The 13,118-nt window shown below is 43.2% G+C and overlaps 1 protein-coding gene across 1 annotated transcript in view; it reads left to right on the top strand.

Annotated features, from left to right (window-relative positions):
- Positions 1 to 13,118, top strand: part of LOC122939295 (fibrocystin-L-like) — a gene marked incomplete at its 3' end in the record, with an annotated part of 171,561 nt that overhangs the window by 147,695 nt on the left and 10,748 nt on the right. Inside the window, exons 62-70 of the mRNA XM_044295366.1 lie at positions 2,223 to 2,371; positions 2,990 to 3,112; positions 5,391 to 5,502; positions 7,314 to 7,430; positions 7,863 to 8,028; positions 8,633 to 8,865; positions 10,619 to 10,786; positions 10,868 to 11,025; positions 11,915 to 12,044. Of these exons, the coding sequence (XP_044151301.1) occupies positions 2,223 to 2,371; positions 2,990 to 3,112; positions 5,391 to 5,502; positions 7,314 to 7,430; positions 7,863 to 8,028; positions 8,633 to 8,865; positions 10,619 to 10,786; positions 10,868 to 11,025; positions 11,915 to 12,044 (1,356 nt within the window). The remainder of the gene's footprint in view (positions 1 to 2,222; positions 2,372 to 2,989; positions 3,113 to 5,390; positions 5,503 to 7,313; positions 7,431 to 7,862; positions 8,029 to 8,632; positions 8,866 to 10,618; positions 10,787 to 10,867; positions 11,026 to 11,914; positions 12,045 to 13,118) is intronic.

Genomic DNA, 13,118 nt, shown 5'->3' with positions numbered 1-13,118 from the left:
AGCGCCGGTGCCTTCTCAAAAGAGCTGATCGGTGGGGGTCCCGGGTGTCAGACCCCACTGATCAGATACTGGTGACCTATCCAGAGGCTAGGGCGTCAGTATACAAATCCTGGAGGACGCTTTTACACGGGCTGAGCTAAAGCTGATTGTCAGGATGGAGACTGCTGCATTTACAGGCATAGATCTCCTTCACAGCTATTGCGATTGCTTGTCCCCATACAGCTGCATTGTTTCTGGGCAGCAGGTCGCCCTTTAGACCGCACGATCTGCTGCCCAGAAAGGATGATTGATGTGTCTGCACTGACAGGATCACCTGATGAATGAGTTTCGCTCGTTCATCGGGTGATCAGCGGCACATTGCGATGGGCAGATTATCAGGAAAGGGCTTCTCAGGAACGTTCGCTCCCAAAAATCTGCCCGAATATCGGGCTGTGTAAATCCACCTTCAGGCTTGTATCATACCAGCAGATGCCTTGCAGAGCATGATTACAGATTGAAGATTTTACGACTCATTAGCGACTGAAATGTGTTTATCACATAGAGCGATGTTCGTTCGTACTTTCGCTCGTTAATCGTTTGACACAAAGTTCCACGCCTCTATGTGATCTGTAAGCGAGTAGACGACTCCATATTATACAAACAGATCTGTGACGATAATTTTTTAGCAGGATGAAAGATCACGATTGGCGAGAAACAAGCGATTCCTCGCTCGTCGTTTAATCGCTCATACTTATTACATCTTACGAGACTTGTTCAATCTCATTTGCATTAACGACTTTCTCTCCATCTAATAAAGGCTTTATTTTTATGCAGAGCTTCATGAGAATCCAATATGCAAACTAGTTCCTATCAGCTTAATAGGTTTCTGTTTTGGCTCCTTTTTTTAACTTTCAAAGGGATCTCATCCGTCATCAGTGGCCGTGTGACAGGACAGCGTTATCACCTTCTGTGTTTTATTAGAAAATATAACCTTTATTACATCTGCAATCCTCCCCTGGCCGGTGACCTGTGGTTGAGGCCCAGCCCATACATGGCCGCCCCTCCACATACCTTGTAAAGAAAATAGGCAGCAGATCTAATGGATGAAATGGATCACGGTGTAGACATAACACGGATATTGCAGTACAGCACACAGTGGTAGTGTTGTAATTATGCTTCAAAGGGGTTGTCTCACTTCAACTAATGGCATTTATCATGTAGAGAAAGTTAATCCAAGCCACTTACTAATGTATTGTGACTGCCCATATTGCCTCCTTGGCTGGCTTGATTCATTTTTCCATCACATTATACACTGCTCGTTTCCATGGTTATGAATACACTGCAATCCTGCAGCGGTGGCCGTGCTTGCACTACACTTTTTCCTAAAGTTTGCAAGCACGGCCACCGTTACTGGAAAGGAAGCAATATAGGCAATCACAATGGGGCGTAGCTAAAGGCTCATGGGCCCTGGTGCAAGAGTTCAGCTTGGGCCCCCCTTCCCTCAGTGCTTTGTGGGCAGGGGCAGGGAAGCACATAGCCTTCGTGGTGCCTGACGCAAAAATTGAAACAGTACCCCTCCCCATGCCAAATTTATTGACCTTACCCCCTCCCATCAGCCAGAGGTATAACTCGACCAGCATGCACTCTCTATGATACCGGGGTCTCCTTATGCGGCACAATCGTCTTTAGCCCTCCGGCTCCTGGGCCCGGCAGCGACTGCTACCTCTGCACCCTCTATAGCTACGCCCCTGAGTAAGTGTGGTAGATATAATCCACCTTCAGGAATGGACTTTTTCTCACTTGCTTTCTGACACTCAATGTCACTGTAGTGGGTGCGCCGCCCCCCGTCATTGTACCCCTCAGAGGCAGCGTTCATAGCTGATGGCGGCATCTGACAGTAATAACACAGTGTAAAAAAAATATATATTGAAAGCACACTTACCTCATCCATTTGATCGCGACAGGCCGGCCGCTACCATCTTTATTGGAGATCTAGCATAAAATCTTGCGTGGCCCATGATGACATCATCATGACGGCCGGCCCATTGCTCACAAATGGATGAGGTAAGTATCATTTCTTTTGTTTTTTATCATTCAGGGAAAATGGATTCGCTACCAGGAAGCACAAGACAATTCGGCTCCGCTGCGAATCGAATTTTCCCTGAAATTCGGATCAAAGTCCACTTCGATTCGCTCAACACTAATTATAACCTGCAATAACATACAGTGCAATTGTCTTACAGATGTCGCCGATCCCAGTAAGCGCTGGTCTAACAATGAAGCCTATGGCGGGTTATATGGCATCTTTATGAACCAAGACGGACTTCCTGACTGTTCACTTATAAGAGGATTTAAGTTATGGAAATGCTGGGATTATGGTATCTACATCCAGGTAATGTATGAAGACATGGTAACGTTTTCATGTTACATACATACCATATGTAATAACAATTCTGGGGCATCTATTCTTATGACTGTATGCAGCGCCGTTCCAGTATTATTCCTGCTAGAAGTTATGAATGGTCAGCGGTCTGCAATGAAGTTCCAGCTGGGTGTCACCAGGTGTGGGTGTGGCCCTGCACAGTCTGACACGGGCTGCACTGATTGGATAGTGTCAGACTGGGGAAGGACACACCTCCAACTAGACCTTCATTGCTAACTGCTAACAACTCATTCATAACTTCTAGCAGGAATAATAAAGGGATCTCACAATATAGAGTCATACGGATAGATGGTGCAGATTTGCTATTACAAGGGGGATGCAAGTAGTTCCTGAAACAGACAAGTAAGGAGAAAGTATAGGTCCCCTATACAGGAGAAATCTTCACTTATGTCATAGTGAGAAGTGCCATCAATGGGGTTAGTTGTAGGGGGGTTCAGCACTCTTTATTGTACCGATGCTGGAATTGATAGCTGTGTGACTTCATGTCAGAGGACGCCGCTGTGGTACATTTCCCCTTTTAATGTCTATCGAACAATTCCTAAATCTCGTGTTTCTTTGTCATTACAGATCACGTCCTCAGTGCAGATCTCTGAAGTGTTTCTAGCAGAAAACGGAATGGGTATACTTCCTATAATATACACACCGCCATCAGTCACCCACCAGATATCAAACAAGACAGTCCAGATCTCGGTAAGTATGGAAACATATCTGCATCCATCTGCCATTAATGTGACCGTAGTACAATAAAAATACATTGGTCGGGATCTTGTCTTTAGGCAGGCTGTCCTTATAAGTAGTGTACCGATAGCTGACATGTGATGCGAACCAAGTCTTAAAATAAATGTTTTTTTAATGTAAACAGATCTAAAATTCTGTGCCAGTTAATTTCTTAATATATGAGCTACGCAGACAAGCCGCCATTTTTGTATTACAGAGGTTTAAATCCTCTGCATCAACACATATTTCAATTATAAAATTCTGGCAGCCTGCCGCAACCACTAGAGGGAGCCTAATGCATACTTAAACTGAACTCAATACTAAAACAAAATACTTATGGCAGCACACTGTTATACATACAAACAATAGAACTAGGGATTAGAGGTTATTCTGGATTACAGTGGTAATAGACCTACTGTACGTGAAAAATGGAAGCTCTTTGCAAACATTTTTTATCAAACATGTGTCGGGTCCATCTACCAACATCAAGGTGGCTTCTGCAGATGGGTATCTAACACTAACAGAACTGCCTCTTCTGGATCTAACCTAAGCCTACAATGTTAAGGGTGGTGTAGAAACCAGCTATATTTATACTCTGCTCAAAAGCCCTGGGCAGATGGGCGGGGAGTGTTAAGGGGGTTATCCAATCCCTAGAATAATCCCCAGAATGCCCGGGCCCCTCCTCTAGAGCATACTAACCTGCTCTCCGGCACCTGCATCCCAACGGATACTTGCATAGCTGCCACTGCATCTCCCCGTCGGGCGGGTCAAAACCTCTAGTTCTCCCTAGAGGTGACTGCAGGCAACCGATTATATAATTTAACTATGACTATACTGAGGATTTTGAGCGCCAAAACAGGAAAATGTAGCTCCGACTGGCTGCTATACACAGTAGGTATGTTAAAAATGTTGGAACTAAAAAGGTAGTATTTCTTTTTATGGTCATTTAAAATAATATCAGCAACCAACAACATGTGTAGTATTCTTTCTGTTAAGAAAAACCTGTCACCACAAAATGCAGTGCAATCTGCAGTCAGCATTCCATAGAGCAGGAGAAGCTAAGCAGATACAGGGAATGTTATCAATCACTGATATCACTGCCCCTGTGTGTAGTTATCAGTGACTGACAGTTATCTCTGTATACACACTTACACGGAGAATGCTATTAATCACTGATAACACCTCCCCCCTGTACAACTATCAGTGACTGATAGCTATCTCTGTATACACACTTACACGCAGAATGCTAATAATCACTGATAACACCTCCCTTGTGTACAACTATCAGTGACTGACAGCTATCTCTGCATACACTCTTACACGGAGAATGCTCTCAATCACTGATAACTCCTCCTCCATGTACAGCTATCAGTGACTGACAGCAATCTATGTATACACACTTACACAGAGAATGTTATTAATCACTGATAACACCTCCCCGTGTACAACTATTATTGACTGATAGCTATCTCTGTTTACACAGTTACACAGAGAATGCTATTAATCACGGATAACACATCCCTGTGTACAGGTATCAGTGACTGACAGTTATCTCTGTATACACACTTACACAGGGAATGCTTTTAATCACTGATAACATCTCCTCGTTTACAACTATTATTGACTGACAGCTATCTCTCTTTACACAGTTAAACAGAGAATGCTATCAATCACAGCTAACACCTCCCCCATGTACAACTATCAGTGACTGATAGCTATCTCTGTATACACACTTACACAGAGAATGCTCTCAATCACAGCTAACACCTCCCCCATGTACAACTATCAGTGACTTATAGCTATCTCTGTATACTCACTTACACAGAGAATGCTCTCAATCACTGATAACTCATTCTCCATGTACAGCTATCAGTGACTGACAGCAATCTATGTATACACACTTACACAGAGAATATTAATCACTGATAACACCTCCCCGTGTACAACTATCATTGACTGACAGCTATCTCTGTTTACACAGTTACACAAATAATGCTATTAATCACTGATAACACCCCCCTGTGTACAGCTATCAGTGACTGACAGCTATCACTGTATACACACTTACACAGAGAATGCTCTCAATCACTGATAACACTCCCTGTGTACAAATATCAGTGACTGACCGCTATTTCTGAGAAGACTTCCCTGTGTACAACTGGAGTCAGAAAGTGCAGAGATTTGAATGTATATATTACAAGTTTTACTGAATCTTTACCCACAAAATATTTGTCATTATTTTTATTGTTAGAAATCCTTGCTGGTGGGATCCAGTCCAGACTTCGATTGCACAGATGTTCTGACAAACAGTGATGCCAATGTCAAGCTTTCTGCTCAGCACCGCAGTGCCAGACCACCCACTGGTAATGACTTTCCCACAGCGGCATAAACAAATCAAAGACTTTTTGTGTTATTCAGGGAGACCTTTATTAAAACTGTATGTAAATCTGTCCCAGGTCCCCTAACCACCATGTGCAGCGGGCTGCCCCCTCAGGTGGAGTAGTCCCTGTGTGTAGGATGCCGAGTGGTATACTGTGGCGCAATGTTTGTCACGGTGCTCCTACCTTCAGGCTGTCGCTTCCTTGGAGTCAGTCTCCGTTGCAGAGATTGAGTTGAAGAATAAAGTCAAGTCCAGGCTTAGGAACGTTTCGATGTTTACGTGAATAACTTGAACTTGACAATACAATCAGTTTCAAAGGGTTTGGTGCAATTCTCCTTTACTTGGTTCCAGCAGGATGCAATATGGTTGTAGGCCTTCTAAATTCTGCTCTCATTCCTAACTGGCTTTGCCTTCAATATAGCTTGCTGAGGAGCGTGTTTTTTTGCCGGTTTTCCCTCTACTCATTAATGAAGTCTCTTAGTACAGAATAATGCAATGAGCTGGTGCTCTGCAAGCTGATCCCAGGGGCTCCTGCAGCAGGAGGGGGAACGCTCCCCTCACTGCACCATGTCTTGTCCCTTTGGACTCTAAACTTCAACTCAATAATTCCTCAGCAACCCTCCCTTGGTGGGAAGCAGGCCTATCCCACTACTGCCCCAAGGGGGGATAGAATGGTTAGTTTTATCCTATCTACAGCTCACTGCCCGACACACTGCCACCTGCTGGTGGACCAGGCACAGTACATGAACATAACATTTCTAAAACAAATTTTTGCATATTACAAAATGACACTTTGCTGCTGGTGGTACAGTTGGTGGAGCAAACCAATACAATGGTGGCAAACAGGCTAGCAATAGGAATGTAGAAGTGGTAGTGTCCCTCTGAGCCACTACACACGTGCCTTTCATAATGTTGATATCCTCCTATGTGGCAGGAGGACCATTGAGCCCCATAATACACCAGGACCTGAGTGCAACTACAATCTTTGCACCCTCTATGGCTCTGCCCCTGATGGTATAGAAGTAAAAGATCAAGACATTCTTACACTTACACATAATCACTGCCTATAGGAGCGCTCATTGTGGCTTCGCTCACTGATCTGAACTGTTGGCTTGCAGATCAGGGTCCTAAATTCACTTATAAAACAGGGCAACATCCATGAAGTTTATATGATCTTCTGAATGCCCCCAAGGTTTCCTCTCATACCAATAAGCATGCTCATAATTCAGTTGTGAGTATGTGTGTGAACTAGAGCTCCCATGGGGTGCAAAAAGTAGTGTAAAATATGGACATAATAAGGCTGGACCTACACCCCTGTTGGGGAAATGTTTGATTTCTTTTCCACATGGCTCCAAGATTGCTTTCAACTTTTAACCCTATATGGTATTACTGGAGCTGCATTGCTAGAAAACAGCACCACCATTGTCCACTGGTTTTGTCTAGAATTGCAGTTTTTGACTAATTACTGTAATTTGAATGGGACTGAGCAGCAATAGCACACGCAGCCTATAGACAGGTGCAGGGGAACTGTAAGGAAAGGGGAGTATAATAAAAATTAGCGATTCCAGCTCAGCAGAAGCAGTACTAATCATGTAGTACCGCACCTAATAGCGCTCCAGGGTGGTGACAGATCCCTTTTAAACAGTTCAGTTAGACTAGTAATATCATCCAAGGGGGCTGATTATTTTTGCAAACCAATTGTCTCATATACACTTGTATATTACTGAGGTGGAGGACTCTCTGTCACTTATGAATAGTCATGTTAATATTTCACCTCCTTTCCTTCTTATACAGGTGGCAGAAGTGGTATCTGCTGGCCCACCTTTGCCTCTGGCCATACCTTGGCACCTGGACACCCAAATGCAGGGATAACGAACTACAATGCAATTAGTGGCCTAATGACTGTAACAGGTATACCTTTCCTTTATACTTTATTATCTTTTTATAAATTTGTGTTTTACGTCTATTGTTGCAATACTATCTCAATCTTGTTGGTACCTGCTTTCCTTGGATATAATGGAGGCCATTTTGGCACCAAAAAATGACAGAAATTAAAGCTGGCCCAGCATGCATGTGGAACCTACACTTTCTGAATTATATGATAGCCGTCATGGCACATAACAGATAGAATTTAGTGTTAGGAACCCGTCTAACTAGAGATCGCCTTGATGTGCGGCAGACGGGCTCAAATAATTTTGTACAAAATAATTTGCTAAGCATCTCTAACTTATTAGTATAGCACTAGCAATTATGATGCAATTTTGAACTTTATTTGGTTTGCAGAGAGCCGTTGCATTGTATGTTTTGTTTTACAGTATCTCAATTTTATTGTTTCCTTTTAAGACACAACATTTGTGTCATACAGATCTGTATGTTCTGGAGAATCCAATGTCATGTTCATAACAAACCCAGAAAATGAAGATTTGCAGCACCCTGTCGAAGTTTCCAGGATAACAGCTGTGAACAGTTCAGAGGATCAGAAAATCTTCATCCATCGACCAGACGTGTCGTGAGTAGCTGTACTAAAATAAACGGGCGCCTGTCCTTGTCTTTATCATAGCACATATATAACATTCCACTTATATACTTCTGTCTACCTGATGAAGAGGCACCTAATCAGGTCTGTGTATCACAGAAAGGCAGTCTGTAGTACAGCAAATACACCTTCCTCTGGTTGCTTCTGTAATGGTCTTTGGGCTACATAGTAAAGATCAGTTGTGGTGCTAGGTTTTGCCACTATGGGCAGACGGCCTGGTGATTGTTCCCACTTTCCACTTGCCTTGAGTAAGTTCTCTACCTCTTGCTGGCCAACAATGCAGGTTCTCTGTAGAGCGGAGTCCTGCACAGCTTTTCTCCATCCTGTTGTGAAAATGATGGGATTAACCAAGGTGGAGCCCTTCTGTCAAAGGACCCCATAGCAACCACATGGTCTGACTCTATGGTCTTTATGCCCTTGTAAATGATGGTCACTCAGATAAGAAGTCAATTGGATGCCTGGTACCCTCGGTTGGCACACCTAGCAGAATATACCAAAATGTATGTAATACACAGTAGGTCTGTGTATGTGCTGGAGCTGTGACATGGTTAATATTTTTCTTCTCTTGCGGCTACAGAAAAGCTAACCCATCTGACTGCGTAGATATGACCTGTGATGCTAAGAGGAAGACCTTGTTAAAAGATCTTGATGGTTCTTTCCTGGGGAATATTGGGGCAGTTGTCCCGCAATCAGAATACCAGTGGAATGGAGACACCAGGTATGGTCTTGGAGACTACAGGATTCCAAAAGTCATGCTGACTTACCTGAATGGAAGTCGGATCCCTGTGTCACAGGTGGCCCCAAACAAAGGTAACTACCCTAAGAAACAGTACAGCGTAAAGTCTATTCCAAATATGGGACTAGGCCGTGCTTTAAAGAGCCTCTGTCTGCCTGATCAACCCTATTAAACCAGGCATACAGCCTAGTAGGAATGGTGATGCTGATAAAAACAATACCTTTATTATGAATATCCATGGCCCATTGCTGAGAAAAACACCTATTTATTTATATGCTAATGACCGAAACTGGAGCACCGGGGAGCTGGCCAAAGTCCTCGGGGCACCAGTTTGTTACACCCCTTCACCTTTAGTCCCTGCTTTCCTTGGATTGACCGCTCTTGACTTTGCTTATAGCCATGTCTTCTTGTGTCTGGGCCTGCTCTCCTGGTCTCAGCGCTTGTTCTGTGTTCTCTGCCTGCTCTGCAAGCGCTGAGACCTGTCATCTGTGCATCTCCACCTGCACTGAGCAAGCGTTAAAACCAGGAGATATAGCATGACACAGATGACCGGTCTCGGAACTTGGAGAACAGCAAGAGAACACAGACCAAGCGCTGAGACTGGGAGAGCAGGCCCGGACAGAAAAATACATGGCTATACCTGACGTCTAGTGTTCTGAGATACCGAAGGGGAAAAGGGCTGTAACAAACTGGTGCTCTAAGGGCTTTGGCGAGCCCCTCGGTGCTCCAGTTAGTTCATTAGCATATATATAAAATTGTGGGGCCACGTATATTTATAATAAAGGTCTTATTTTTATTATCATCATCAACCTTACAAGGCTGTTTGCCTGGCTTGAAAGGGGCTGATCATGCTGACAGGTGATTTAAATGAAATGTAACACTGTAAGGTCATAGGATTTGTATCCTTTATTTTGAATTACATGTTAAACTCTCATAGATTTATCTTAGGAATACAGTATTTTAAAAATATGTTTTTATGCTACAGCTCAGTTTGTCCAAAACTAAGCTCTAACCTCTCTGCATAATTATACAGTAATTGATACAATTCTGGGTGCCTACAGCCGCCACTAGAGGGAGCTTAGGAGTTTATTGCATACAGTTAGTACAAGACAACAGTATGCAGTTAACTCCTAATCTTCCTTTGGTGGTAGCTTCAATAAACATATTTCAAAGGAGTTGTCCAAGTTAATGTTTTTTTTAACTACTCCATCTGGGCTTCATTTTCCTGACTGCAGTGTGACTGTTGTAACTAATCACTGGCCTTATCGGTTTCTTGCTACATACTGCTGAGGCCAGTGATTGGCCTTCATATATACAGGCGATATAAGGGACATTCTATATAAATGCAATATAAGGGACATCAAAACTGCAGCCAAACACATAATATTATACCTTGTAGGGCTACCTCAGCTGATTGAAACAATACCTTTCACTCAGCAATGTGAACGTTTAATCCATATGCAAATGAGCAGAAAAAGGCACTGAGGGCGGGCCCAAGTCACTCTGTGCTCCTCTGGGCTTCCTGCTTCCTCTGCCAGTCCCTTCCTCTCCTTCTTGATTGACAGGGTCAAGTTCCTTCATAGTTACCTCACCTGGCCTTGTCAATAAACAAGGAGAGAGAATGGCTGGCAGAGGAATCAGGAGGTGCATGGGTGCCCAGAGGTGCCTAGTGGATTATTACATATTCTGGTCTCTTGTATGCCGGATTAAAATAATTTTGCTGACATATGGTTTCAGCAAATCAGTTTCCTACAGAAGATTTCCCTCCTCCTTGTATACAAATCAGTTCTGGATGCTCCTTCATCAGTCTGTGTTCTCTTCTATCAGGGATTATCAGAGATAACACGTGTGTGAACATGTCTGCCTGGGGGGCCTACAAATGCAGTGGCCTGAACTACGAGATGCTCGTCATTGAGAGCCTCGATGCTGACACTGAGACTAGGCGCCTCTCGCCTGTGGCTGTGCTGGAGGATGGCTATGTGGACCTCATCAATGGTAGGTATATTTCCATTCCTATATTTCCCCTTTGTATTTCTTCTGATGGTTTTATCCTATCGTTCTATGTTTTTATTGTAGGGCCCCAAGACCATGGCTGGTGTTCTGGATACAACTGTCAGAAGAGGGTCTCCTTGTTTCACACTATAGTGGCTACAAACAAGTTAGTGGATGTGTATTTTAGCGGAACAAGCCCCCAGAATCTCCGACTGAAACTACTCAACATAGACAACACAAAGGTGAGATATTAAAGGGGTTTTCTACGATTAAAAAAATGGTGGTTTGTCCTCAAAATAGGTGTTCAATATCTCATTGGACAACTCCCAGCACCCCACCGATCAGCTGTCTGAAGAAACTGCAGTACCACAGCCTCTTCCTCGGCCTGTGACATCAGGTCCATTGGTCACGTGGCCTTTCTATAGCTCAGTCATGGCATTCAGCTGCAATTCCAAGCATAGCCACTATGCAACCAACATATGGCGCTGTCCTTGGTATACTATAAAGAGACAGCAGTACGCGATCAATGCCGCAGATCTGGGGTAGACACCTGCGGCAGCTTCACTGTGGCCTCTGCACAGAAACTGGGACAAGGAGGGACATGCCCTTTTCTGACGCAATTTTGAGATCTGCATGAAAAAATTCTGCAGCTGTATGAATGGCGGCTTTGATTCCCATTGGGGAACAATTGGAGGTGCAATATTCACATTTCTTCCTCTGAATTTTGGCGCAGAATGCACCCCCCCCCCCCCCCGTTCTACTGTACAGGGTACACCCAATGTAGCAATACTGAATACTTCGAACCCTACATATTAATACTGGGGGTCATTTATCAAACAGAAATACGTAATCTGCGAGTTCTCCCGGCTCATGCCAGGTCTAAAAAAGGGGGCATGGCATAGGCGGGGAAGGGCCTGGAGGCCCGTCTCATTTACCATTTTCTACACCTGTTTTAGGCATAAAAAATAGTCTAAATGTAAGACATCTCAGAAGTTGTCTTACATTTCGAACTAGCGCGAGATGCGCCAAAGTTTTGGCATCTAAAACGCTGCTCTTAATAAATGTACCCCATAATTTTTGGCTATATTCCATATTTCTCATCCCTGACTTGATGACATTTCTTTTTTGTAGGCTGTCCTTGTGGGAATCTACTTCTCGAATCCTCAGCGACTGGATGTCTATGTTAATTCTGTCTATATAAATCCTACAAATATACAATTGAAGGGCTCAGACTATACACTGCAAGAACCTACTTATAAGGGTAAGTTAATGCACGTGCCCTCTCCACAACTATATAGGAACAGGCATTTGGAATATTTTGTTAACATTGATCTAATATTGAAGGGGTTTTCCGGGATTACTGCAGTTTTTAACAGATATGATCATGTAGTTGCTTACCTCATGTACATACATCTTCCCCGTGCTTTTTTCCAATTAATGTCAAAGGGTCTCTTGATCTATTTTCACCGTATAAATCAATCCCCCTGGTCTTTTCCATCCTGTATGTAGCACTTCCTGTTGCTGTATCCAACCAAACCCATGATGCACTTCTCCTTTCTCAGCTCCAGCTAGTTTATAGCTCCTCCCACCTAGTTACATAATAGATACTCCCCTATCACTGCCCCGCCCATGGACATAACATAGTAAATCAGAAAGAGCTGCATGGACATGGTCATTTGACCACAGCCCAAAACAGAAGATAGGACCAATAAAGGTAAAATAAATACATTACAAAATTACTGAGACCTTCATAAATGATTATTTTATAGGATATTGATGTAAACTAGAAAACCCCTTTAAAGTTGATCTGTCTGTAGAAGGGTCATTACAGTCTCAAAATACAAGGTGGTTCACAAGATAGATAGATAGATAGATATGAGATATAGATAGATATGAGATATAGATAGATATGAGAGATAGATATGAGATAGATAGTCCTGCATATATTTTAGATTTGTGGCTGATCCTTACAAAATTGTAAGGTTCCAGCCATTGTATATCTAACATGTAGGGCCAGTTTTAGGTGTGAATCTCTGGTCACTGCTATAATCCATAAACTCATACGTCCTGACCACTCTGGTTAGTTTGAAGTTACTTTGTTATCATTGCTTAAGAAATTAGCTCTGTTGTCATCAGTGACTTACAGACATAAGGGGAGATTTATCAAAAGTGGTGTAAAGTAGAACCGGCTCAGTTTTCTACAGAAACCAATCAGATTCCTGATTTCATTTTTCAGAGCTGCTGTTGAAAATGAAAGGTAGAATCTGATTGGTTGCTTTGGGCAACTAAGCCAGCATTCCTTTGCACCAGTTTTGATAATTCTCCCCCATAGTAC

This window comes from Bufo gargarizans, chromosome 5, assembly GCF_014858855.1.
Source record: "Bufo gargarizans isolate SCDJY-AF-19 chromosome 5, ASM1485885v1, whole genome shotgun sequence".
In the NCBI taxonomy this organism is placed as follows: Eukaryota; Metazoa; Chordata; class Amphibia; order Anura; family Bufonidae; genus Bufo; species Bufo gargarizans.
Note: the sequence above shows the minus strand (reverse complement) of the source record. Positions and strands in the feature narration are given on the sequence as shown.